Source organism: Oculina patagonica, chromosome 4 (genome assembly GCF_052425735.1).
Source record: "Oculina patagonica isolate OP01 chromosome 4, crgOcupat, whole genome shotgun sequence".
Classification (NCBI taxonomy): domain Eukaryota; kingdom Metazoa; phylum Cnidaria; class Anthozoa; order Scleractinia; family Oculinidae; genus Oculina; species Oculina patagonica.
Genome location: NC_135761.1, coordinates 18,011,796 through 18,032,438, shown reverse-complemented (window position 1 = coordinate 18,032,438; position 20,643 = coordinate 18,011,796). Strand labels below are relative to the sequence as shown.

Below are 20,643 nucleotides of genomic sequence, written 5' to 3'. Positions count from 1 at the left end.
ACAACAGTACATTCATCCGGGTTATTTGAAGATCCCGTCCCTTCGTCTCGAAGCAACAGTTTTTGACCTCAATGTTTTGGGTACAAAATGCCTGAACTATCTTCTGAAAATCTTCAGGTTGAGACGAAATATACAGAGCTCGAAGAAGGTAGTGTTGATAAAGAGCAAGAAGGAGAGCCGAAGGCGCAGGAAAATGAGCTCGAAGGAGACGACAACAAGAAGAAAGAACCGTACGATGCAATGCGACAGGAACCTCATCTCACCAACTTGATTGTGGAGTCGTATCTCGGAGAGAAAAATGACCTGGGTTTTTTCCATGGAGTTGGCACAGCCTACTTCCGAGGTAATCATGTGTACTCTGGCTCGTTTGTGGACGGCTTGATGGACGGGAAAGGGCAGTACATTTGGGCTAATGGCATTAAATATGAAGGTGACTTCCAGAAAAACATCATTGAAGGCAGTGGAGTGTACACATGGTCTGATGAAAGCACTTATGAGGGTGAGGTAAAAAATGGCTTGAGGCATGGCCAAGGCACATTCGTCTGTGGCACAATTCCTTCTTCATACACTGGGGAATGGAAATATGGCAAACGCTCTGGAGAAGGAATTTTGCGGTATGGCAAAGAAGGCTTGTCATATTATGATGGGCATTGGATGGATAACAAGAGACATGGGTTTGGCATGAGAAGGTATGCTTCAGGGAATATATACAAGGGGGACTGGAGGGACAATGTGCGGCACGGCACAGGAACTATGCACTGGTACGACAAGAACGAGAGATATGAAGGACAGTGGGAGAATGGTGTTCAGCATGGCCGTGGGGAACATTCCTGGTATTTAAAGCGTATTCCTGGATCCCAGTACCCCCTGCGTAATTATTATGTGGGGGAGTGGGTGAATGGGCTACGGCATGGTCATGGAACATTTTACTATGCCACAGGTGCTAAGTATGTGGGTGAGTGGATGAACAACATGAAGCATGGGCACGGCAAGTATGTATTCAAGAATGGTTTGGTGTTTGAAGGTAAGAATCAAGGAGCCATGAAATGAATAATGCATTAAATTCATAAAACATATGAGTCTCATGACACTCCTAAGAGAATTACATACTGGTAAAGCATCTTTATATAGATTTGTGTAGCCCTGGTGAAAATCTTTTGAAGATCCTCAAGGATCTTCAAAGATCTTTAAAGATCTGCAAAGGTCATGTAAAGATCCTAACACACAAGGATCTTTTAAGGATCTTTAAGGATCCTTAAGGATTTTATGAGGATCTTGTGAAGATCTTATAAGGTTCCTGACAAAAATCCATTCAAAGATCTTTGCAAGGATCCTCTAGGATCCTCAAAGATTTCAATAGGATCTTAAAAGGATCCTTTGAAGGATCCTTTGAAGGATCTTTCTTAAGGATCCTCAAAGATTCAATAAGGATCTTACAAGGTTCTTATTAAGATCTTTCCAAGGATCTTACAAAGTTCTTTGTCAGGATCCTTTATATAATCCTCAAGGATCTTAGAAGGATCTTAATAAGTTCTTGAAAGGATCCTTTAAATGATCTTCATCAAGATCTTTAAAGATCCTCAAGGATTTAATGAGGACCTTTAAAGGAACTTAAGAGGATCCTATTAAGGATCCTTCAAAGATCCTTCTAAGGATCCTCAAAGATTTGACAAGGATCTTTCAAGGTTCTTAGAAGGATCCTTTTAATGACCTTTGTCAGGATCTTTAAAGATCCTCAAGGATTTAATAAGGACCTTTAAAGGAACTTAAGAGGATCCTGTAACAGATCCTTCAAAGATCTTCTAAAGGATCATTAAGGATTTTACAAGGACCTTCCAAGGTTTTTAGAAGGATCCTTTTAATGATCCTTCGAAGATCTTTTTCAGGATCCTATCCTCAAGGATTCAATGAGGACCTTTTACAAGAATCATAAGAGAATCCCATCAAGGATCTCACTTGGTTATCGGTCAAACAACAAAATGTTATCTGATTATCTTGTAGTTTGAGTTTGATCTTTATAGAAACAAACCAACAGTATGTGAGAAGCTCGGATCTGCATCTATTAACTCTTGCTTATTCAGTTTTTCTTATAAAAGCAATACACTTTCCAAAGCAGTCATGTTACCTCTTGCAATGCTGAAGGCTGAATGAAGCAGCGATTACAGTTGCATTCCACGTATCTGACTTTATTTTATATTTAATTTAAGTTTACTTCCTTACACAGAGATAGACGTGACTTCTCAAGTTCCAGCTTGAATAATTCACCTCATCTTTCTCGCAATATAAAGTCAATAATTTCCCGATTGTGTGAGAGTAAAATTGCCTGGAATCACCATGCACTTCTTTAAATGATTCCTGAATACTTTCCAGCCTATTTCAGACCGCTAAATGGAGTTAAAATCCAAGTTTGTTTCGTGAAAATCGAACAAAGACTGAGACACGAGCCGCCATCTTGGATTACTGGGCCCTGGGAACGAGTGGATATATCCCATGATGCAACGCTTTTTGAAAGGCGCCTGAATCTCAACTTCTTTTCAACGGTCGAAGAACAGTTTACAGTGAAATGCCTCAGGATTATGATGCCCAAAAAGCAACAAAATCCGGATCGTTTGCCTCTAAGAAAGAATGTAAGTAGACAGAGAATCTTAAGGCTTCTGGAAGTAATAGCTTAGACAAAGCGTTTCGGTTTTGTTTAAAAAATCTGCTCGGTGATCAGATCAGTAACTGTTCATACCAGTTCATACACTGTTCTTTCGCTCTGTAACAGTATTATTTATAGTGATAGACCTCTCGAGATAGAAAATCATTTTTCTGTTTATATGCATAAATGAATAATTTGATATCTGTTAAACAACATACATACAAAACAACATACATGTATGTATGTTGCAGCTTAGCAATCTTCGATTCTAGAATGATTAGCGATTCAAAAGAGTGCTGAAGAGACAAATACATCTAGTACCATACGCGCGATTATTGTCAGTATAATTTAAATATGAAATAAGCTTCAGCTTCTAAAGGCTTATAATTGTTGTTTTGTGCTTTCTTGTAGGTTTTGAAGCGAAAGGGCTAGAAAAAGACATTCACTAACAAAGCAATATGTTTAAAAAGCTAAGTGAAAGCCATTCACAAACATGAGTGATTGTTAATGCATGTGGCAGGAATTGTAGTTTAAAACTCTCAACTGTTAGTTGTCTATAAACAGTCAATACGTGGTACAAGAAGGAATTCCTGATAAATATCTCAATCTGAATGAGAGAAAACAAATTTCCTGATTACTGAATCTTTCAATTTTTGTTGTTGTTGTTGTTTCTCCATATTTTTACATTTCTCATTGTATGATTTAAAATATTATTTTTTAGTATTGGTAATTTGTTTGCAGTGGTAAATTTTAATAAATTCGTTCTTTAGTTTTAAATTGAAGCAGTGTTTTATGACACGTTTCTGTAATAGTATTTCAATAACTCATTATCCCTGGACAGTGGAGACATTTTCTCATCCTACCCGGACTACCACTTAAGAATCCATTGAACATATCATCCCACGTGTAAACTTTTCCTCTTCACTTGTCTTGCAACATCATTGAAAAGAATTGTTGCAGACCACCTGTGTTACAATTCGCGGCGACATATTGCGCAAACATCAAGGCTGTGCTCCAAGAAAAATTACAAGGAGCCCAAAGGTTCCAAACTATAAGATCCAGGGTGTCCAGTATAAAGCCAATATATGAAAGAAATAAGATTAATTGGTCACCTAAAAGACAAAAGTTAGTCGCCTGAGGCACCTGGGTGACCTAAAAGCACAGCCCTGAACATAAATAGAGATCAACTTTGTGTGACTTGTTTCTGCAACTTGCAACACAGTTTGTAATATGTAATAATCAACAATGTTATTCTTAAAGGACCATAGTCAGCCATGCCTTTGTTTTTGTTTACATACCAGAGTTATGGTATTATATTGTACACATACAGTGTTTTAACACAAGAGATCACTCACACTGTAAAACTGTTAAAGGTAGTTAAACAGACTTTCAGTAACACAATTTACAGCAATGTAATAAGATTTCCCTGCACCATATAGTTTTCTTAATTTCGATAGCATGGAAAATGGCAGAGGCTGACTAGGGTCCTTTAAGGCTGCAATTTGTATATTTGTTGTTGTTGCTGAAAGGAAATAAGTCCAAAATCACCACTTTGGCTGTACAAGATAAAAATTAAGTTCAATATGGCATTATGTTGAAGCTTTTTTGAATTGAAAATTGTCCCAGCATAAAGTAAATTTAAGAGAAGCAACATACAATCAAAATTGTGTTAGTGCATAAAATTAATTCATTTTCAGAATGAAACTTAAAGTCACTTATGATTTGAAAAAGTAGGGCAGACAAGGTCCAGCTACAGTTGGGATTTTGCCCGACATGGACCAAATTTAGACAGCCATTGTCTGATGATTGACTGTTATTTGCAGTCTCCAGTGTTTAAAATGTGCTGTGACAAACTAGAAGAAAACATTGCCTACTGTATATTACATGTACTTTAATGAAAGCTTAAAAAATGGCTTATTGCAAAAGCAAGAAATGACAAAAGGTACCTTTGTCAGGCTGCAAATATAAAGATATTAACATTTTGCAGAACTTTACTGTATTTTGCATTGATTTTAAGTCAATGAGATGCTTAATTGTAAGACCAGTAACATTTCTTAAAAAATGAGAACAATTTATCTGAGAAATAAAATACAATTGGAATTATATAAACAGTGGTTAGTAATGTTTATTGTTTTTGATAATCATTTAAATACTAGTATTGTTTTGCAGGATGTGATTGCAGGGATTTAATCAGCTCGCCCCGCTGTCAGATCCTTTCTAAGTCCCTGCAGGGACCCAGTAGGATCCTACCAATCAAGATCCTTCATGTTCCTGCTAAGATCCTTCAGGTTCTTGTAAAGATCCTTCACATTCCTGTTAAGATCTTCCAGGTTCCTGCAAAACTCCTTAAGGATCTTTTAAAATTCTTGCAGGACCATGCAAAGATCCTCAAAGCCCCTGCAAAAAATCCTTAAGGATCTTTTAAAATTCTTGCCTGATCATGCAAAGATCCTCAAAGTCCCTGCAAAAATCCTTAAGGATCTTTGAAAATTCTTGCAGGACCCTGCAAAGATCCTCAAAGTCCCTGCAAAAATCCTTAAGGATCTTTTAAAATTCTTGCAGGACCCTGCAAGGTCCCTGCAAAGATCCTTCAGGATCTTAAAGGATCCTTAAGGATCCTTTAAGATCCTTAAGGATCTTAAAGGATCTTGAAGGATCCTTAAGGATCTTTGCAGGGACCCTGCAGGGTCCTGCAAGAATTTTAAAAGATCCTTTAAGATCTTTGAGGATATGGATGAAGATCCTTGCAGATCCTTGTCAAGATCCACAAAGATCCTTGCGCAGATCTTTAAAGATCCTTGAGGATCTTAAAAAGATTTTCACCAGAGAGTGTTTGATTACCTCATTATAGGAAATTAATGCTGAGCCATGAAATTAACATGAATTTTTAAAAAAATGTGCTGGACTCTGAATCAAGCAGTCCAAGTTTGAGCCCTGGCCGGGGCACTGCGTTGTGTTATTTGGCAAAACACTTCACTCTCATAGTGCCTCTTTTCACCCAGATGTATAAATGGGTACTGGCAAATTTAATACTGAGGGGTGACCCTGCGATGGACTAGCATACCATCTAGGGAGGTAGAGAAATACTCCTAGTTACTGCAGAAACTGGGATAAGTCAAGCCTGACGGGTCACTAGGCTCGACCCAGACTTTGTAACGGTGTGGCTACAATGTACAGTACATTGTTCTCAGCTTGCTACTACTGTAAATGCTCTATTCATGCAGCCTTCCTTCCCCCCTCTAACGAGCTACCCTTTCTGGAGCACAAAGTTTATCAAGGCTTCCCTCTCCTTTTAGCATCTCCCAGTTCCTTTTCTTTCACAACTAGAACAACAAATGGATTCACGTGAAGTGTTTGCAAACTTTAGGGGAAATATTACTTATATTATTTGAATTTCAGGTACTTTTGAGCTGGATCACATGTTGGACTTCCCTGACATTAACCCGTCTGGCATGATGACCCCTGAAATAATGAACTCTGGGCTTCCGATTCGTTCTGGTACCCCGGTACGATCTGCATCACCGTTCATGACCTCAGAAAATTCTGGAAATCCACTCAACTTGAGCATCGATCTTCTACTGGATGAAAGGGATCTTGATTTGTACGAGCGGGAGGAGGAACTTCAACGGGTCACTCATGTCATGCTGCGACATATTAGCAAACTGAAGACGATCTACAGTTTCTACTCTTGCCTTGGCCAGCAGGGATCTGTTGACAACACATTTGTTATGAGTCGGCTTCAGTTCTGGCGCTTCTTAAAGGACTGCAAAGTCCATCACCATGGCTTTACTATATCAGAGCTGGACCGCACTGTAGCGCCAGATAAATCAAGTGATGTTCACGAGCCACAGCATGAGGTTCTAGTGCGAGAGTTTTTTAATGCAATCGTTATCATTGCATACCATCTTTATAACTATGACCACCAAGGAAATGAGCCTCTTCTTCCCTGGTGCGTGTCACAGCTTATTACAGAGAACATCCTGAAAAACCCATGCAACATTGGTGGAAGCTTGTTTAACGATGCCTCAAGAGCCGTTGAAGCCGTGAAGTACATGTCTAAGAGTTGGGACATTTTTTGTGGTTTGTGTGTGCCAAATACACACTACCCACATGAACCAATATTTAAATCCAGACAGTTTATGTTCATGCTTAGTGACTTCCGTCTTATCAACTCAGATTTGAACCCCAAGGAAGTGCTAAAGATCCTTGCAAAGGATAACCCAGAGTTGGCACAGGACGATTTCTGTAATCTTGAGCTGGAGATGACTTTTCTGGAGTTTTATGAAGCCCTTATTGACTGTGCTACAGTCTACGTAACAGACGCAGTCCTAAAAGGACATCTCTCACCAAAAGAGACCCCAGCTCCATCTTCAAGGTCCCAAAGTGCTGGAAGTTTTACTCCAGCCACATCAAAGCCAGGAATTGAAAGCCCAGATGAAGGTAAGATACATTCTGTATCAAAAAATAAAATCTTAATTTTTACTCAGAATGTGGCTTGGGAAGAAGGGGGTAGGAGGAAGGAACCGTGGGAACAGGGAAGTCAGAAGTTCCTGCTTTCTGCTCTCCAGTCCCCACTACCTAGTATACCCTTCATCCCACTACATCGTTGTTATATTTAAAAATGTATGACTGTACATGTAGCAACAGATTTGGCTCATAATAACATCCTTTAGCAGTTTAACCTTGCTAGGGCCCTGTGGTGGAGGTGGCCAATTTGAACTGTTAGTTGGGATTGTGAAGCAAGTTTTCTACAATTTTAGATGTGGTTTAAATGAGGTTAAATGCGATTTAACCAAGTTAAATAAAGCAATTTAACCAAGTTAACCACAACGAGTGGGTAGTGGGCTGTCCTGGTGGTCAGCGGTTACTAGCTCTTGTCAGGCTCAGTGCGTTGCGTTCTCGGACATGACAGCGTGGTGTCAGGTCTTCGTTCAATGGAGGGTTTTCAGGGATGTTTTGCGAGTTTTTACTGCGTTCACGGAAGGATTTCACGGGCCTCTAGCCCAGTTTGTCAATTCTTTTACATGCACGTAGTTTGCAGCCGTGTTTCCATTCGTCCAGGTGGTTCTCCGCGCTCCGACGTCGGTTTGATAGTTATTCATGGTCCGAATACACAGAAGCGTCGACGTACAAGCGGCTGGCTACGCTGCCTGTTAGGGTTTAGCTTTCCATTTGTTGTTCCGCTCGTCGTTGCCAGCGGCTTTGTTGCTCCGTTGTTCGTTCTTCTGCAGTCTTCTGGCTTAAAAAAACCTCTGTTGTAGCGTTGGTCTTGGTCATGCCTGGAGGTATCGTGTTATCGCGTTACCGTGTTGGTCCTCGTTTTTCCCGCGCAAATCATTTTCTACAAATCAGTTACGGTAGTTTGCGAGCGTTTTTTCTGCGTTGCTCGTTTGCTCTATGTAACATATGAGGTAGGGACTATAATTATTACAGCACATAGTCGTTTTGTTAGTTTTATTGCGTGTTGCCTATTTAGTTTTGCTTAGCACAACATTATTTTATGCGGGCATTGTAGTACAGCTTTTTGCGTGTTGCCTATTTAGCTTTGCTTAGCACAACATTATTTTATGCAGGCATATTGTAGTACGGCTTTTTGTTTGCCCATGTTTACTGCCAGTTTTTTGTATTTCGGGCTTGGTAGTACATCGTTTTATGCATTTGCTATGTTTTTTAGATCAGGCATTCAAGTATTGCATTTTAGTGTGTGCGCTGTTGTCTGCTTTAGTTCATATGGGGTAGCTTGGCATTTTAGCTAGTCTTTGCTGTGCCAGTTTTGGCATTGTTATTGAGTTTTTAGTATGTTCGCTGTTGTATGTTTACTGTAGTTCAGGCATTGTAGTGGCACATTTCTTTCAGCGTTACGGGTTTTGCTGTTGTTTACTTATCGCAGCGGGTTATCTTTATCCCGGGTCTTTATCATGTCTTTGATCCCTCAGCTGGGGTGTGTTAGCTCAAGGAGTAGCATGGCATGCGTTCTTGGGCATTTCACACTGGTCTTACGGTTTACCTGTTTAGTTCAGGCATAGCAGGGCATTTTAGGGTTGAACTGTCATCTGTTTTTAGTTTGGTATGTAGTAGCAGTCTGGGGGTTACTTTGCTTGTTTAGTTCGGGATTTGTAGTTGTCTGCTTAGTTGAGCTTCGCATGGTATGTTTTTTAATAGTGGTGCCTTGTTAGATCAGGCATGGCATGGCACTAGGGTACCTTCACAGATTACTGGTTCCCATTTTGTGCAGACTTATAGCAGGGGATTTCTGTTGCCCGTCTAGTTTGGACATAGCAGGGCATCTTAGGGGCTTACTGTTTACTTGTTTCGTTCAACCATAGCAGGGCATTTTAAGGGGGTACTGTTGTCCGTTTTAGTTTGTTGTTTGTTGTAGCATTTTGGGGGGTTACTTTGCTTGTTTAGTTCAGGCTTCGTTACCTATTCAGCCTTCCCATGGCAGGGCTCTCACGGGGATATAATTATATATAGATATTTTTAATTAGGTTTTTATATACTTATTTAACTTAGTAACAACCAGGAGCTAGCTGCTCTGTAGCTGGTGAGGCGTTTTGTTTGGCGTGGTGTGGCATTCATTAGCGTACTTTGAGATACAGAGTCTGTAGCTAGTAATGGGTTTGTTTGGCGTTAGCTTGGTATTGGCGGGGTGTTTATCAGCATACTTTGACGGGCTCTGGCACTTACCGTTAGTGGTGTGCAGTCGCGTTTGTATCTGTGCGCCAGTCCGTGTGCTTGTAGTCTTACTGTGCGTAGTGCTTAGGGGTTCCTTGTTCGCTGTATGATTACCTAGCCTATAGGTCAGCTCAGGCAGGCATGTGTCTGGTTACCTATTCAGCCTTGATATGGCAAGGCATTCACGGGGATAGCATCCATAAGGTCTACTTTGCTTACAGGTCTAGCCAGGCATTAGTTTGGGGCTCGAGTGGTTTACAGTTTCCTGTACCTTGTGGGCAAGCTTAGGCACACGTATATCTAGGCTTTTTTTTTTTTTTTTTTTTTTTTTGGGGGGGGGGGGGGCTCAGGCACAGCTTACAGTTTTTGCATGTTTTTTCAGGCATAACTTGGCATCTAGCTTGATTACTCTCTGCCTGTTCCGTTGCCAGGCAAAGCAGGGTGTTTGGGGGTTCCACATTTGCCTGGTAGCTTGGGTTTAGCATGGTGTTTTTTAGTATGTGTCCTGCTTGGGGGGTTAGATATAGTTTAATGATATTTTACATAGTTTATGACTGGGAGCAAGCTGCAGCTATTGCAGTTAGATGTTGTAGTGGCGTAACGTTTGCAGCGGGTGTGGCGTTATAGCGTGTGTGGTGTGTGTCATGTTTACTCATTGCCTGTCGTATGATTGTCATGCATAGAGGGACTCCAAGGGGGTTTACTGTTCCTTGTTTTTGTCAGGCATAGCATGGCATCTAGCATTCCTGCAGTGTACTCTGCCTGTTCCGTTGCCAAGCATAGCAGGGCGTTTAGGGGTTCTACATCTGCCTGTTAGCGTGGGTTTAGCAAGCTGCAGTTATTTGCAGTTAGGCGTTGTAGTGGCGTAGCGTGTGTGGCGTTTTAGCGTGTGTGGTGTGTGTCATGGTTACTCATTGCCTGTCATGTCATGACTGTCATGCATAGCAGGACTCCAAGGGGGTTTACTGTTCCTTGTTTTGTCAGGCATAGCATGGCATCTAGCATTACTACAGTGCACTCTGCCTGTTCCGTTGCCAGGCATAGCAGGGCATTTAGGGGTTCTACATCTGCCTGTTAGCTTGGGTTTAGCAAGCTGCAGTTAGGCCTTGTAATGGCGTAGCGTGTGTGGCGTTATAGCATGTGTGGCCTGTGTTGTTTTAGCGTGTGTGTGGGTCATGTTTACTCATTGCCCGATGTGTCATGTCTGTCATGCATAGTGGGACTCCAAGGGGGTTTACTGTTCCTTGTTTTTTGTCAGGCATAGCATGGCATCTAGCATTACTACAGTGCACTCTGCCTGTTTCGTTGTCAGGCATAGCAGGGCATTTAGGGGTTCCACATCTGCCTGTTAGCTTAGCTTTAGCTTGCCCGATGTGTCATGTCTGTCATGCATAGTGGGACTCCAAGGGGGTTTACTGTTCCTTGTTTTTGTCAGGCATAGCATGGCATCTAGCATTACTACAGTGCACTCTGCCTGTTTCGTTGTCAGGCATAGCATGGCATCTAGCATTACTACAGTGAACTCTGCCTGTTCCGTTGCCAGGCATAGCAGGGCGTTAGGGGTTCTACATCTGCCTGTTAGCTTGGGTTTAGCATGCTGCAGTTGTTTGCAGTTAGGCGTTGTAGTGGCGTTGTAGTGTGTATGGCGTTATAGTGTGTGTGGCGTTATAGTGTGTGTGGCGTTATAGCGTGTGTGGCGTTATAGCGGGTGTGGCGTATTAGCGTGTTTGGCGTTATAGCGGGTGTGGCGTGATAGTGTTGTATCAGTTAATCATGCAGATGGGTGCCTCGGGATGTGGGTGGTGTTCGGGGCTATGGCTTCTCAGCCATGAGCCCCTTGCTCTGTTCTGACCTGGTGGTCAGCACAGAGATCCCTTCGGCTTGGCGTGGGGGCTCATGGCTGTTTTGTTGGGATTGCCAGCCTTGGCAGCTTTATCCTATCTGGGGAGGGCCGGCTGACCTCAGTGGAGGCCCTCCCGGGTATCCCAGGCACCCATCCTCCATATTCGCGAGGCAGTGGTTAAATTGTGTTTGCACCTGACCACAGTCCAGTGAGTAATAAATTTAATAATGTCATCAAATGAAAAACTGTACCTCACACCCTTATCAGATTGTTTTATTTTTATGTACATAGTAAGTGTCAGTGTAAAATCTATGTAAAATGACTGTGCAGTACATTCTGAGATTATTGAGCCATTTTCTGCACATAGACAAAAAATTATTGTCCTGTCCCAATGAAGGTGGAAGCTTAATGCTATGGACAAAAATAAAGCACATGAACTGTAGCAGCCAAGACATGCAGACAATCTCTGCTTTGTCTTTGTGATCTGTATCTCTGACATGCAGACTTCATTTGACTCTTAAACAGATCAGTATCAAACTGTAAACTCAGCTGCCGAGACTCCAGGAGGTGGGGAGTCACCTGACAGAGTGTCCCGGGTCATGTCTATAACATCAGAACCCAAGCTTCCTCATACACCATCAGCAGATTCACCAACAAAAAGTAGAGAGGCTGCTGCTCCTGCACATACTGCCTCTGGTATGAGACTAGATTTACTTATAGAGAGAATTATAAGGATGTCAACATCTATATAGTATGTAATGAATCAGTGAGCCAGATTTTCAAACCTGGCTTTCTGATTTGTTATAAGCTACGTGACTGTATACTGTACATGTATCTACCCCTTTTACTTCTGAATACAGGCCACAGTGAAAGCCAGCCAAATTGTTGGTTCAGTGTTTGTGTTTGTACAGTTAAACCTGCACTAACAGACACAAATTTTACTTCCTAATCAGGCATCAATTCATACAGTGTAACTCTTATTGGAACCTCCCACCAGTGGAGGTGGGGAACTCTATGTATTTTTGGGTGGGGGTGTGCCGCTGGGATTCTCAAACCCTTACCCTATACCAGACCATCTCCAGCTGGTTTTGCAACCCTATACTAGACTAGATACCGAAAATCTCTACCCTATCCCAGACCTGCATCACTATCAGTGTTTTTAATGGAATTGAATTTGAATTTATTATGACCAAACACCGGTGTTTGATTTACATGTAGGTTTTACTGGGTTTTTGCACTAACTCTGAGTACTAAGCTCTTCTTTTGCTGTTTTGCTTTTAGCATTGCTTTACTTGACTTGTTTTTATACTGCCCCCTTCGTTATTTGGACGTGTTTCTCAACGTGTTCCTTTTTTCACCAGCAAAAAGCACTGAACTTCTTCCCAACTCTCAAGAAGGCAGTAAGAGAATCCAGTCAATTCACTCCAGTGCAAATGCCGCACATCAATCGTCTGGTACTGTAGGGCTTGAAGAAGGAGAACCAGACAACCTTGGTATGTTTAATACCCAAATTTATCAGAAAATACGAAATTTTATTCCTTTATTTAGCCTCCTTCCTTAACCAGTTGAGAAATTTGACGTGACTCGTTTCTGGGCAGACGGAGGATTTAAAAATTAAAAAAGAATCCCAGTTCCCCTTTTTTCCTTAAACCAGCTATTGAAACATCCATACCACTATCTTTTGCAAACACGCTCGCGCTCACGAGGATAAACATCCAATGAATCTTAAAGCCGGCGACACACTAGGCGATTTTATTCGCCGTTTGATCGCCAGCGATCGGCGAATAAAATCGCCGATATCTGACATGCCAGATATCGGCGATTTTATGCGCTGGTTGTGGCAATCGGTGAAAATCGCAATCGCTGTATCTGACATGCCAGATATCGGCGATTTTATGCGCCGGTCGTGGCAATCGGTGAAAATTGCAATCGCTGCACCGGGCACACTCGCCAAGTGTGTCGCCGGCTTCAGAGAACTTAGGGGATTTCAACTTGACACTCCTCCTTCTGGGGGAATTCCGGTAGTAAGAAATTACAATGTTCATAACAGTCTATCACTATTTGCAATGAATTAACAGAAAAAAAAAGTTTCCATGTTGACCGTATCATCAATAACTTAGACATAGTTAGTCTTTTTTCTTACCATATTTATTCGATTAGGGGGCCCAACCTTGAATAAGCCCCCTTCTTTGAATAAGCGCCTACCCTGAAGGTAGGAAAAGTTAATAAGCGCCCAGCCTCAAATAAGCAGCCATCCCCCCTCTCCTAAGAAACTAAAGTCCACAAGAGGAGTATCAATGAGATTACAATCAACTTAGTATTACTAACAGACTTCCCTGAAGATCGAGTTTTGTTAGTATTTTACAAAAAGCTTCAGTGAATAGTTAAAATTCTGCTTTGGTACATAAGCAAGGTTTTTTATTATTTCTTGTTTTGTTGCAAAAATTATAAACTTGCTAGGTGCTGAAAATGGTGAAAATTTAATAAGCGCCCACCTCGAATAAGCCCCCACTCCCAACTCCAAAAATTTAATAAGCGCCCAGGGCACTTAATCAAATAAAAACGGTAGGATCCCACGAGCGTTTTTATATTCCCGGGAACGCGAGTGCAAAAAGACACCACTTGGCGTGCCCCACCATTGTACCATTTAATCTTTCTTTCCCTGCACTCCCTTCCTGAATTCTGACAAAAGAAAACAGACTGCAAGCGGTTGATCAATAACTTTTGCTGTGTTTCTTTAGCTGAGGTTCAAAGCCCAAGTCTTGGTGTTCCAGCTGACCCAAGTCAAGTCGATCGGCCTGACCAGCTACACATCTGGTGTTTGCAGCTTGATATTTTCTTTGATAAGTTTTTTCAAGCTGCCGATCATTTGGAGATGATCAAGCAGGCACAGGAGAAACAATCTTGAGTTACCCAAGTATATTTATAGCACATTTTTGTTATCGTTTGTGTGGTTTTGTAACTGCTTTTGTTTGAAAAATTAAATTGTATATAATTATTAGAGTGGCAGTATAAGAAGTTACATGTAAATCACGTAATGTATCAGATTTGTTTATGGAAGGAATTAGGTTTGGTAAGCAGATTAATTCCATCATAGTTCATTGTAAGGTGTTGTGATGAGAATTTTTAGTATACTTCAGCTGAAGAATTCGTTGTGCTTGAATATAGCAGTACGTGTGGCATATTTTAATCCATATTGGAGATGTCCAAACTATAAAATTGTACTATAGGTGTCGGAACACCGTTTTTACGTTATACCGTATTTTCTCGATTAAACGCCCCCGGCGTTTATTACAAACTTGACCTGATGGACCCGGCATTTATTTGACTCCTGCAGCTTTTTCGAGCCTGAATGTCATTTAGCAACGGTTTTTATTCGTTGTTTTTGACAGAAATGTATCTGGCTGATATAGCTACAGCTTATTATACCTTAAATAAATACCTAAGGGGCATATTAATTTTGTAACTCCACCTTGGAGACCCGGCGTTTATTCGGTACCCGGCGTTTAATCGAGAAAATACGGTAAGTGTCCTTTTTGTGCGATTTAAAGCCTTATTTTTAAACACTAAGAAAAGTGCATCTTTTCGGATACGCTAGCTGGACATTCAAACTTCAGAAACTTTTAGGGAACGAAATATTATTAACCGAATTTACGAGCTGCTGTTGCCTTCTCGAAAATCGTAGATGGCCTTTTTTCATAACCCAAAACGATATTTTTCTCTCTACGAAAACAACAGGCATTACTTTCCCCATGTCAAGTAAGTTTGAGCTAATGAAATCTTCAGTTTTTCATCACACTTTAATCCGAAAATCGTAGGCGATTATAGGTCTTCCGAACAGGTATTCGCTGAAACGGTCTGTTGGGTGCCCCTGACTATAGTCTTAAAGGAGCGTTGTAGAAAAAGGCGCTTCTAAAAAATTTAGCCCAAAATTTTCAAGTTAGTCATTCTTAAACTGTCTCAATCTTTCTCATTTCGTGACCATCCCCATGTTCATTTTTGCTTGTTAGAGCGATTTTCGATTGAGTGTCGTAAAAGAAAAACCAAAGTTATCACTCTGGCCAATCATAAAGGACACAGACAATCCAATGAACCAACCTAAACTCGAAGTAGCCGACATGAATCGCAGGAAAAACGTGGGTGAGTGAGTCACGATTGGTTTCAATTTTACTTCTGATTGGATGGGAAAATAGCGCGAGTTTTTTAAACTAATCACTAAGCGTTGTAATACAAAACCAAATCAAACGCAATTTTTTTCTACACTAAAGTGATAATCGCTCTGTTACCTACTTGGTGTTTTTCTATCCTAGTAAACATTTATTTTTTCAGGGGTTTCCCTTGAAGGTCACTTTGAATTTCTCCAAAAACATACTAGATAACCCATGAAGTGGTACCAATGTGGTCCATACAAATGTTTTATCCTGATGTAGTAGAAGTAGTATACTATTTAATGTTTTACAGCGGTATGATAATATCGTTGTAGAGTAGCGCGAAACAAGACTGTAACCTTGCACTTATAGTATACTTATCATGGAGACGCCATTTTGAACATGCATGAAAACTTTATTTTGCTTGTTCTTGTCATTCTTGTGTAATGCAACACAGAACGGTATTTTGAATTAAACAACCAAAAAACCATACCTGTTATATTGGGGTGGCATGTTTTGTGGTGTTTGTTTTTAAACATCTTGAAGCTTAAAACAGTTTACCCTGTTTGTCAGCGCATTTCGGACGGATGATGAAGAAGATTTTTGCGTAAAGTAAGAACAGTGAGTTTATTGTAGCCACACACGGAAATATCAAGAGACAAGTTTCTCTGAAGAAAACAAGGTTAAAAGTTGTCATTTCCCTCTATGATTGTTAGTGAGAGTTGTTCTTAATTCCCCATTATTAGTAAAAAAAAATCGCACTTCTCTTTCCAAAATTCTACATGTCAGGGCACAGGCAGACCACCCTTTGTGTTCGTGGTTAATAATTGTTGACATATTAGGTTATGTTTTTTGGCCCATGGAGCCCTTTAAGGCGTTAGTTTGCGAGATCATGACTCATTCAACATTTCATCTTATTAAACTTTTAATGAATCATTTAGAGTAAATATTGTATTTTATAGTAAATCGAAGCCGACCTAATGTTTCTCTATATATCTTTTATATGCGCCATTGATTTCAACATGACCTTATGTCAACAATTAGTAACCACAAACACATAGGGTGGTCTGCCTGTGGTCAAGGATAAAGAACTTTAACAACAGGGGGCATGGCTCTTGCGTTTAGCCTACTTGATGCGAAGACAAATTCTCATGAAAGTATAAGCTACCTGGGAACGAAAGCGTAGTGGACTATTAAGAGCTGGGTACGTGCGCGAAAGACGAAAGCTTTTTGTCTTTACATCTTAGCTTGCGCCCCGCTATTCTTTGCTCAGTGGGGGGTGAATAGGAGCAAGGCCTAGTAATTACCCTTACTCGTTTCGTTTTGCTCGAAACAGGCCATGCGATGTCGTCTGCGCAAGTGTTTATGATGTACGTACAGTAGTCAAAAATTGGGATAATGATGCTTACAATTACAATAGGAGATAAAAGGAGAACGCAATTTATTGCAACGTTTTGTTTATTGGATACGTTCGAGCCTCGGCAATTGATACGAGATACCTCAAAAATTACTAACACTCCTGGAAAGCCCCGCGCTGTTTTGATGTAGCTAATGCATCCCTGTTCCTGAAAAACAAAAAAGAAAAATGAATTACAAAAATGTTTGAGCTGATTAATAGTTCTGTTAAATATCTTCAGTCATGATTAGAGGAGAAAAAAGAAATTAGTCTAGATCGCTTTTCACACAGACTACTATACAACTCATCAACAACAGCTAAATTAAAATAATTCATTTGGCCAAGACATCGACTGCTGCTGTTAAAAATATGGTATTGAGTTATGGAAGCTGAATAATGTTTTTATAGTAATACCAGCAAAGACAAAATTAAACAGTCGGGGGAATAAGTGCCAGTTTTGGCAAATCTTATAATAATAATAATAATTGCGTTCGACGGTAGGAGAACGCATCCTAATCTTGTGGTGACTTGTGGTCCTGCGGTTGTCCTGTGAACGCGCAAGCGAAAGTCGTTCTATGTGTCTATCAATCTATGTATGTCGGTATGTGGCAGGTTGGCCTCGATCTCATGTGAGAAGACATTGCGTCACAACAACGTCAACAATGACACTGAGCCGCAAAGACAGCGCGCGCAAAACCAATTCAATTAAGCCGATACCGCGCCGCTAGGCTCTAAACAATTTTTGCGTTCGACGTTGATCAGTGGTTGATCCCGCGGTTGTCCTGTGAACGCGCAAACGAAAGTCGTTCATGTGTCGTTCTATGTATCTTGGTACGTGGCAGGTTGACTAATTATTGACATCACAGTTTCGTCCCGAGAGACCCTGGGAACGAAGTTGATTCGATCTAACGATCTTCTTCGGTTTGCGTTTTCGAGATTACCTCGTGAGTTGTACTGAAAACTAAACGTTTGGCCAGTGCTCCCTTCAGCAGTATTAAAAAAAATGCTGTGCTTCCTCGCGCGCTGTTGGATTGAGATTGTTTCGCTGATAGTTTGATGTTGGACGCGCGCTTTATGTTGCGCGCGTGGTCGTTTCAAATTTGTATGACGATATAAACAGACGCGTAACTCGGTTTACGTTTGCTAACCTTATCTTGGGTACCCATCTTGGGTCGAACGCACTCCCCTAATCTCTGATTATAACTAGTAATAACTTTATTTAACGAGGGTAAAAACACTTTACAGTTAAAAACTGAGAAACTAGTGGCCCTCTTCGTTGAAGAACTCGAAGAAATTCTGAATTATTTTATCCAATCAAAAAATAGTGCGAGCGCTTACGAGTACTCCGGGAGCCGTCGCGCGTATAAATACGTCATGTTGCTTAGCAACTTCTGGAACGAAACCGCGGGCTCAGTCACTTCTTGGAGAAGTGATGTCGCCATCAACTGGCACTTGTTCCCCCGACTGTAAAGGCGTTGGAAAGCGTGTAAAGTATATATGCAATGACAGTAACTTGAATTAAACGCAGCCATAGAAAACACGAATTGTTTTAACAGACACCCACCTCCCCTCCCCAAATCAATGTTGGAGCCTTGCAGAACAACCCTGCGTAAGTAATGTTGCTAGAAGCTCGGCTATTTGTCACCATCTCTAAATGTCCAATTAGACTCAATCCGAGCCAAACTATTTGCGTGACATTGCATATTTTATCATGGTAATCTTAAGCGAACTTTTTCTGACAGTTTTTTCTTTTCATTTTTGAACTTGAAAATGGTGTCATGACGACTCCGAAACGTCGTTCGTTATTATCGTTTATTTTTACTTGTTTTTGTGTTTTGATCCGGGAAAAAGGCGAACCTACTACATAGCCAGTGTTGGTCTTGTTCATGACAAAGAAAGCTATGTTATTCTCCTCAGTTTTAACATTTTTATATTGCATATACTTTTAATGTCCCAGAGCCCCTATGGATACCAGCCTTGTTGCTGAATGGGCCACCCTAGTTAAATAAAGTTTCTTACTTACGTATATATCTCATTAGTATATACACACTCAGTGATCTTGGTGTTTCAAGCAATCTGATTGGTTCGCTATCTCGGGCTAATGAGCATTAGTAGAAACTCAGCTGTGTTCTATTGGAAATCCGCGAATCTGATTGGTTCTCCCACTGTTTTCTATTCGCCGATAGAAAACAGTCGCGCGCGAGAGTAGCTCTTTAAGCGGTAAATTTTCTTGATTTTTGTCTTCAAAGTGCACAATATTGTAGGTTTTGGACTGCAATCCTTTAGAGTTTCTACTAAAACAATTAGACTACTCACCCTCGTTTTCTATGAGCGATAGTCAACTCGGCTGCGCCTCGTTGACTATTTTAACAATAGAGTGTTTCTGTCGAGGAACTATCGCGGAAATTTGATGTTCTTAAAACAAATATTAGCCCGAGAAGCGAAGCTTCGAGGGCAAATATGCTAGTTTTAAGAACATCAAATTTCCAAGGGGCAACTATCAGACCGATAGTTCCGAGACAGAAACACTCTATTGTCTTTATTGTTCACCACTTAATTTTCTTCCGCGCGCACATACAAAAACAAGCACCGTGAATTATTTTTACTTTTCAGGATAAAAAACTCAATTGAAAGCCGAAATTTAACAAACGAAACAAAACCAGACGAGAAACCCACTAAATGCAGTGAATTTGGTTAGGTTTTTTTGCCTGCAGGCAGCTTGTTTACAAAAAACAGTCACGGGCGGGCACTATCGATCCGGCCATTTTTCACGGGAGGGCACTATGGGCTGATAGTGCCCTCCGGCGGGCGGGCACTATCGCGTCACGTGTTCAATTTAAACCAATCAGAATCGGAGAAAATTTAGTGGTGAACATTATTCACTCCCTACGGAGTGAATAATGCTTGATCCAAACTGAAACAAAATGGCCGGCGTAAACTCGCGTTTCGCCAGCGTTTCTGAATCGCAAATACTAAGAATACAAGAAGATGCTGAACCAGAAAAGACAAAAAAAAGGCTAAGAAATTTGGCCTGATGGTTTTCAAAGTAAGAGAAGACTTCATATTTCGCCAAAATTGCAGCACAATGTCCACACAACTCGAGTACTAAAACGATAAACAATTGCTTACCGTGAAGTCGCTCTTCGTCCGGTATCGGCAGAAATGAATACCGCAGATTTATCGGCAGCAACATCAAGTGTTATTCAACCAAGAACCTCCACAAATATTCAGGAAAAAGTCTTTGTGCAAGAAAACATCCAGTTTTCACCACAGTTCTGCAGACATTCAGTAAGCTTATAATCCAAACTTTCAGGTGGATCCTTCGCCAACTGCCCTTTCAATTTTCAATTCAAGTGAACTTCAAAAGCTTTGATTCAACGGTCAAAATGTTTTGCAAGCAGGTTTTTGATCAAATTGCAGGTTTTAGTGGTGTTAAAGGACCATTTTGCTAGATTGTGACGAGGATTTTATCGAAGATTAACTAGATTTGCCATGTTTGAAGATTCTGTAAACTGTTTCGCGCATGTCGGTTAGTTAACAATTATCCTGCGAAATCGCGCGGAATATCGCCTGATACTTAGCCGACGAGGCCGTAGGCCGAGTTGGCTAAAATCAGACGATATTCCGCAAGATTGAGCAGGATAATTGTTTTATTATTCGACAAATTGTCATCGAAACACATTTTGCAGAAAGAAAAACGGTAATTATGCAGCGCTTTACAAAATTTCGGACGATTCTTCGCAACCTACGTATACCGCAGGATATCTGTTATGTACGGATGACAGATATCGTTAACATTTTGACCATATATGGGCAGCGCGCGCATGTGTTGAATAATAATGCCGCTTATTTGTACGTTTTCCACGCATGAATTGAGAGGCCCGGGGGGGGGGCACTCAAAAAAGTTTTATACGGGGAGGCTCCGCCCCAAGCTCTTACC

The 20,643-nt window shown here is 40.9% G+C and overlaps 1 protein-coding gene across 2 annotated transcripts; it reads left to right on the top strand.

Annotated features, from left to right (window-relative positions):
- The first annotated feature begins 22 nt into the window (after positions 1 to 22).
- On the top strand, positions 23 to 15,806 carry LOC144651669 (radial spoke head 10 homolog B-like). Of its 2 annotated transcripts, XR_013570360.1 has the most exons (6): positions 23 to 1,024; positions 6,041 to 7,081; positions 11,685 to 11,855; positions 12,521 to 12,652; positions 13,901 to 14,418; positions 14,688 to 15,806. XR_013570360.1 is itself a non-coding variant. In XM_078511620.1 (5 exons), exons 1-5 carry the CDS (start codon positions 88 to 90, stop codon positions 14,065 to 14,067), a joined length of 2,448 nt encoding a protein of 815 aa, XP_078367746.1. In that variant the 5' UTR covers positions 23 to 87; the 3' UTR covers positions 14,068 to 15,806. The 2 variants fall into 2 exon arrangements, 1 of the variants encoding a protein (XP_078367746.1); XM_078511620.1 differs by having other exon boundaries at positions 13,901 to 15,806.
- The last annotated feature ends 4,837 nt before the right edge of the window (positions 15,807 to 20,643 follow it).

What these genes read in the sequence shown, in the direction of transcription:
- LOC144651669 (XM_078511620.1), top strand. Translation starts at nt 88, where the DNA reads ATGCCTGAACTATCTTCTGAAAATCTTCAGGTTGAGACGAAATATACA. An exon ending in AATTGAAAGCCCAGATGAAG is followed by an intron (nt 7,082 to 11,684) that starts GTAAGATACATT and finishes ACTCTTAAACAG; the next exon opens with ATCAGTATCAAACTGTAAAC. An exon ending in AGGAGAACCAGACAACCTTG is followed by an intron (nt 12,653 to 13,900) that starts GTATGTTTAATA and finishes GTGTTTCTTTAG; the next exon opens with CTGAGGTTCAAAGCCCAAGT.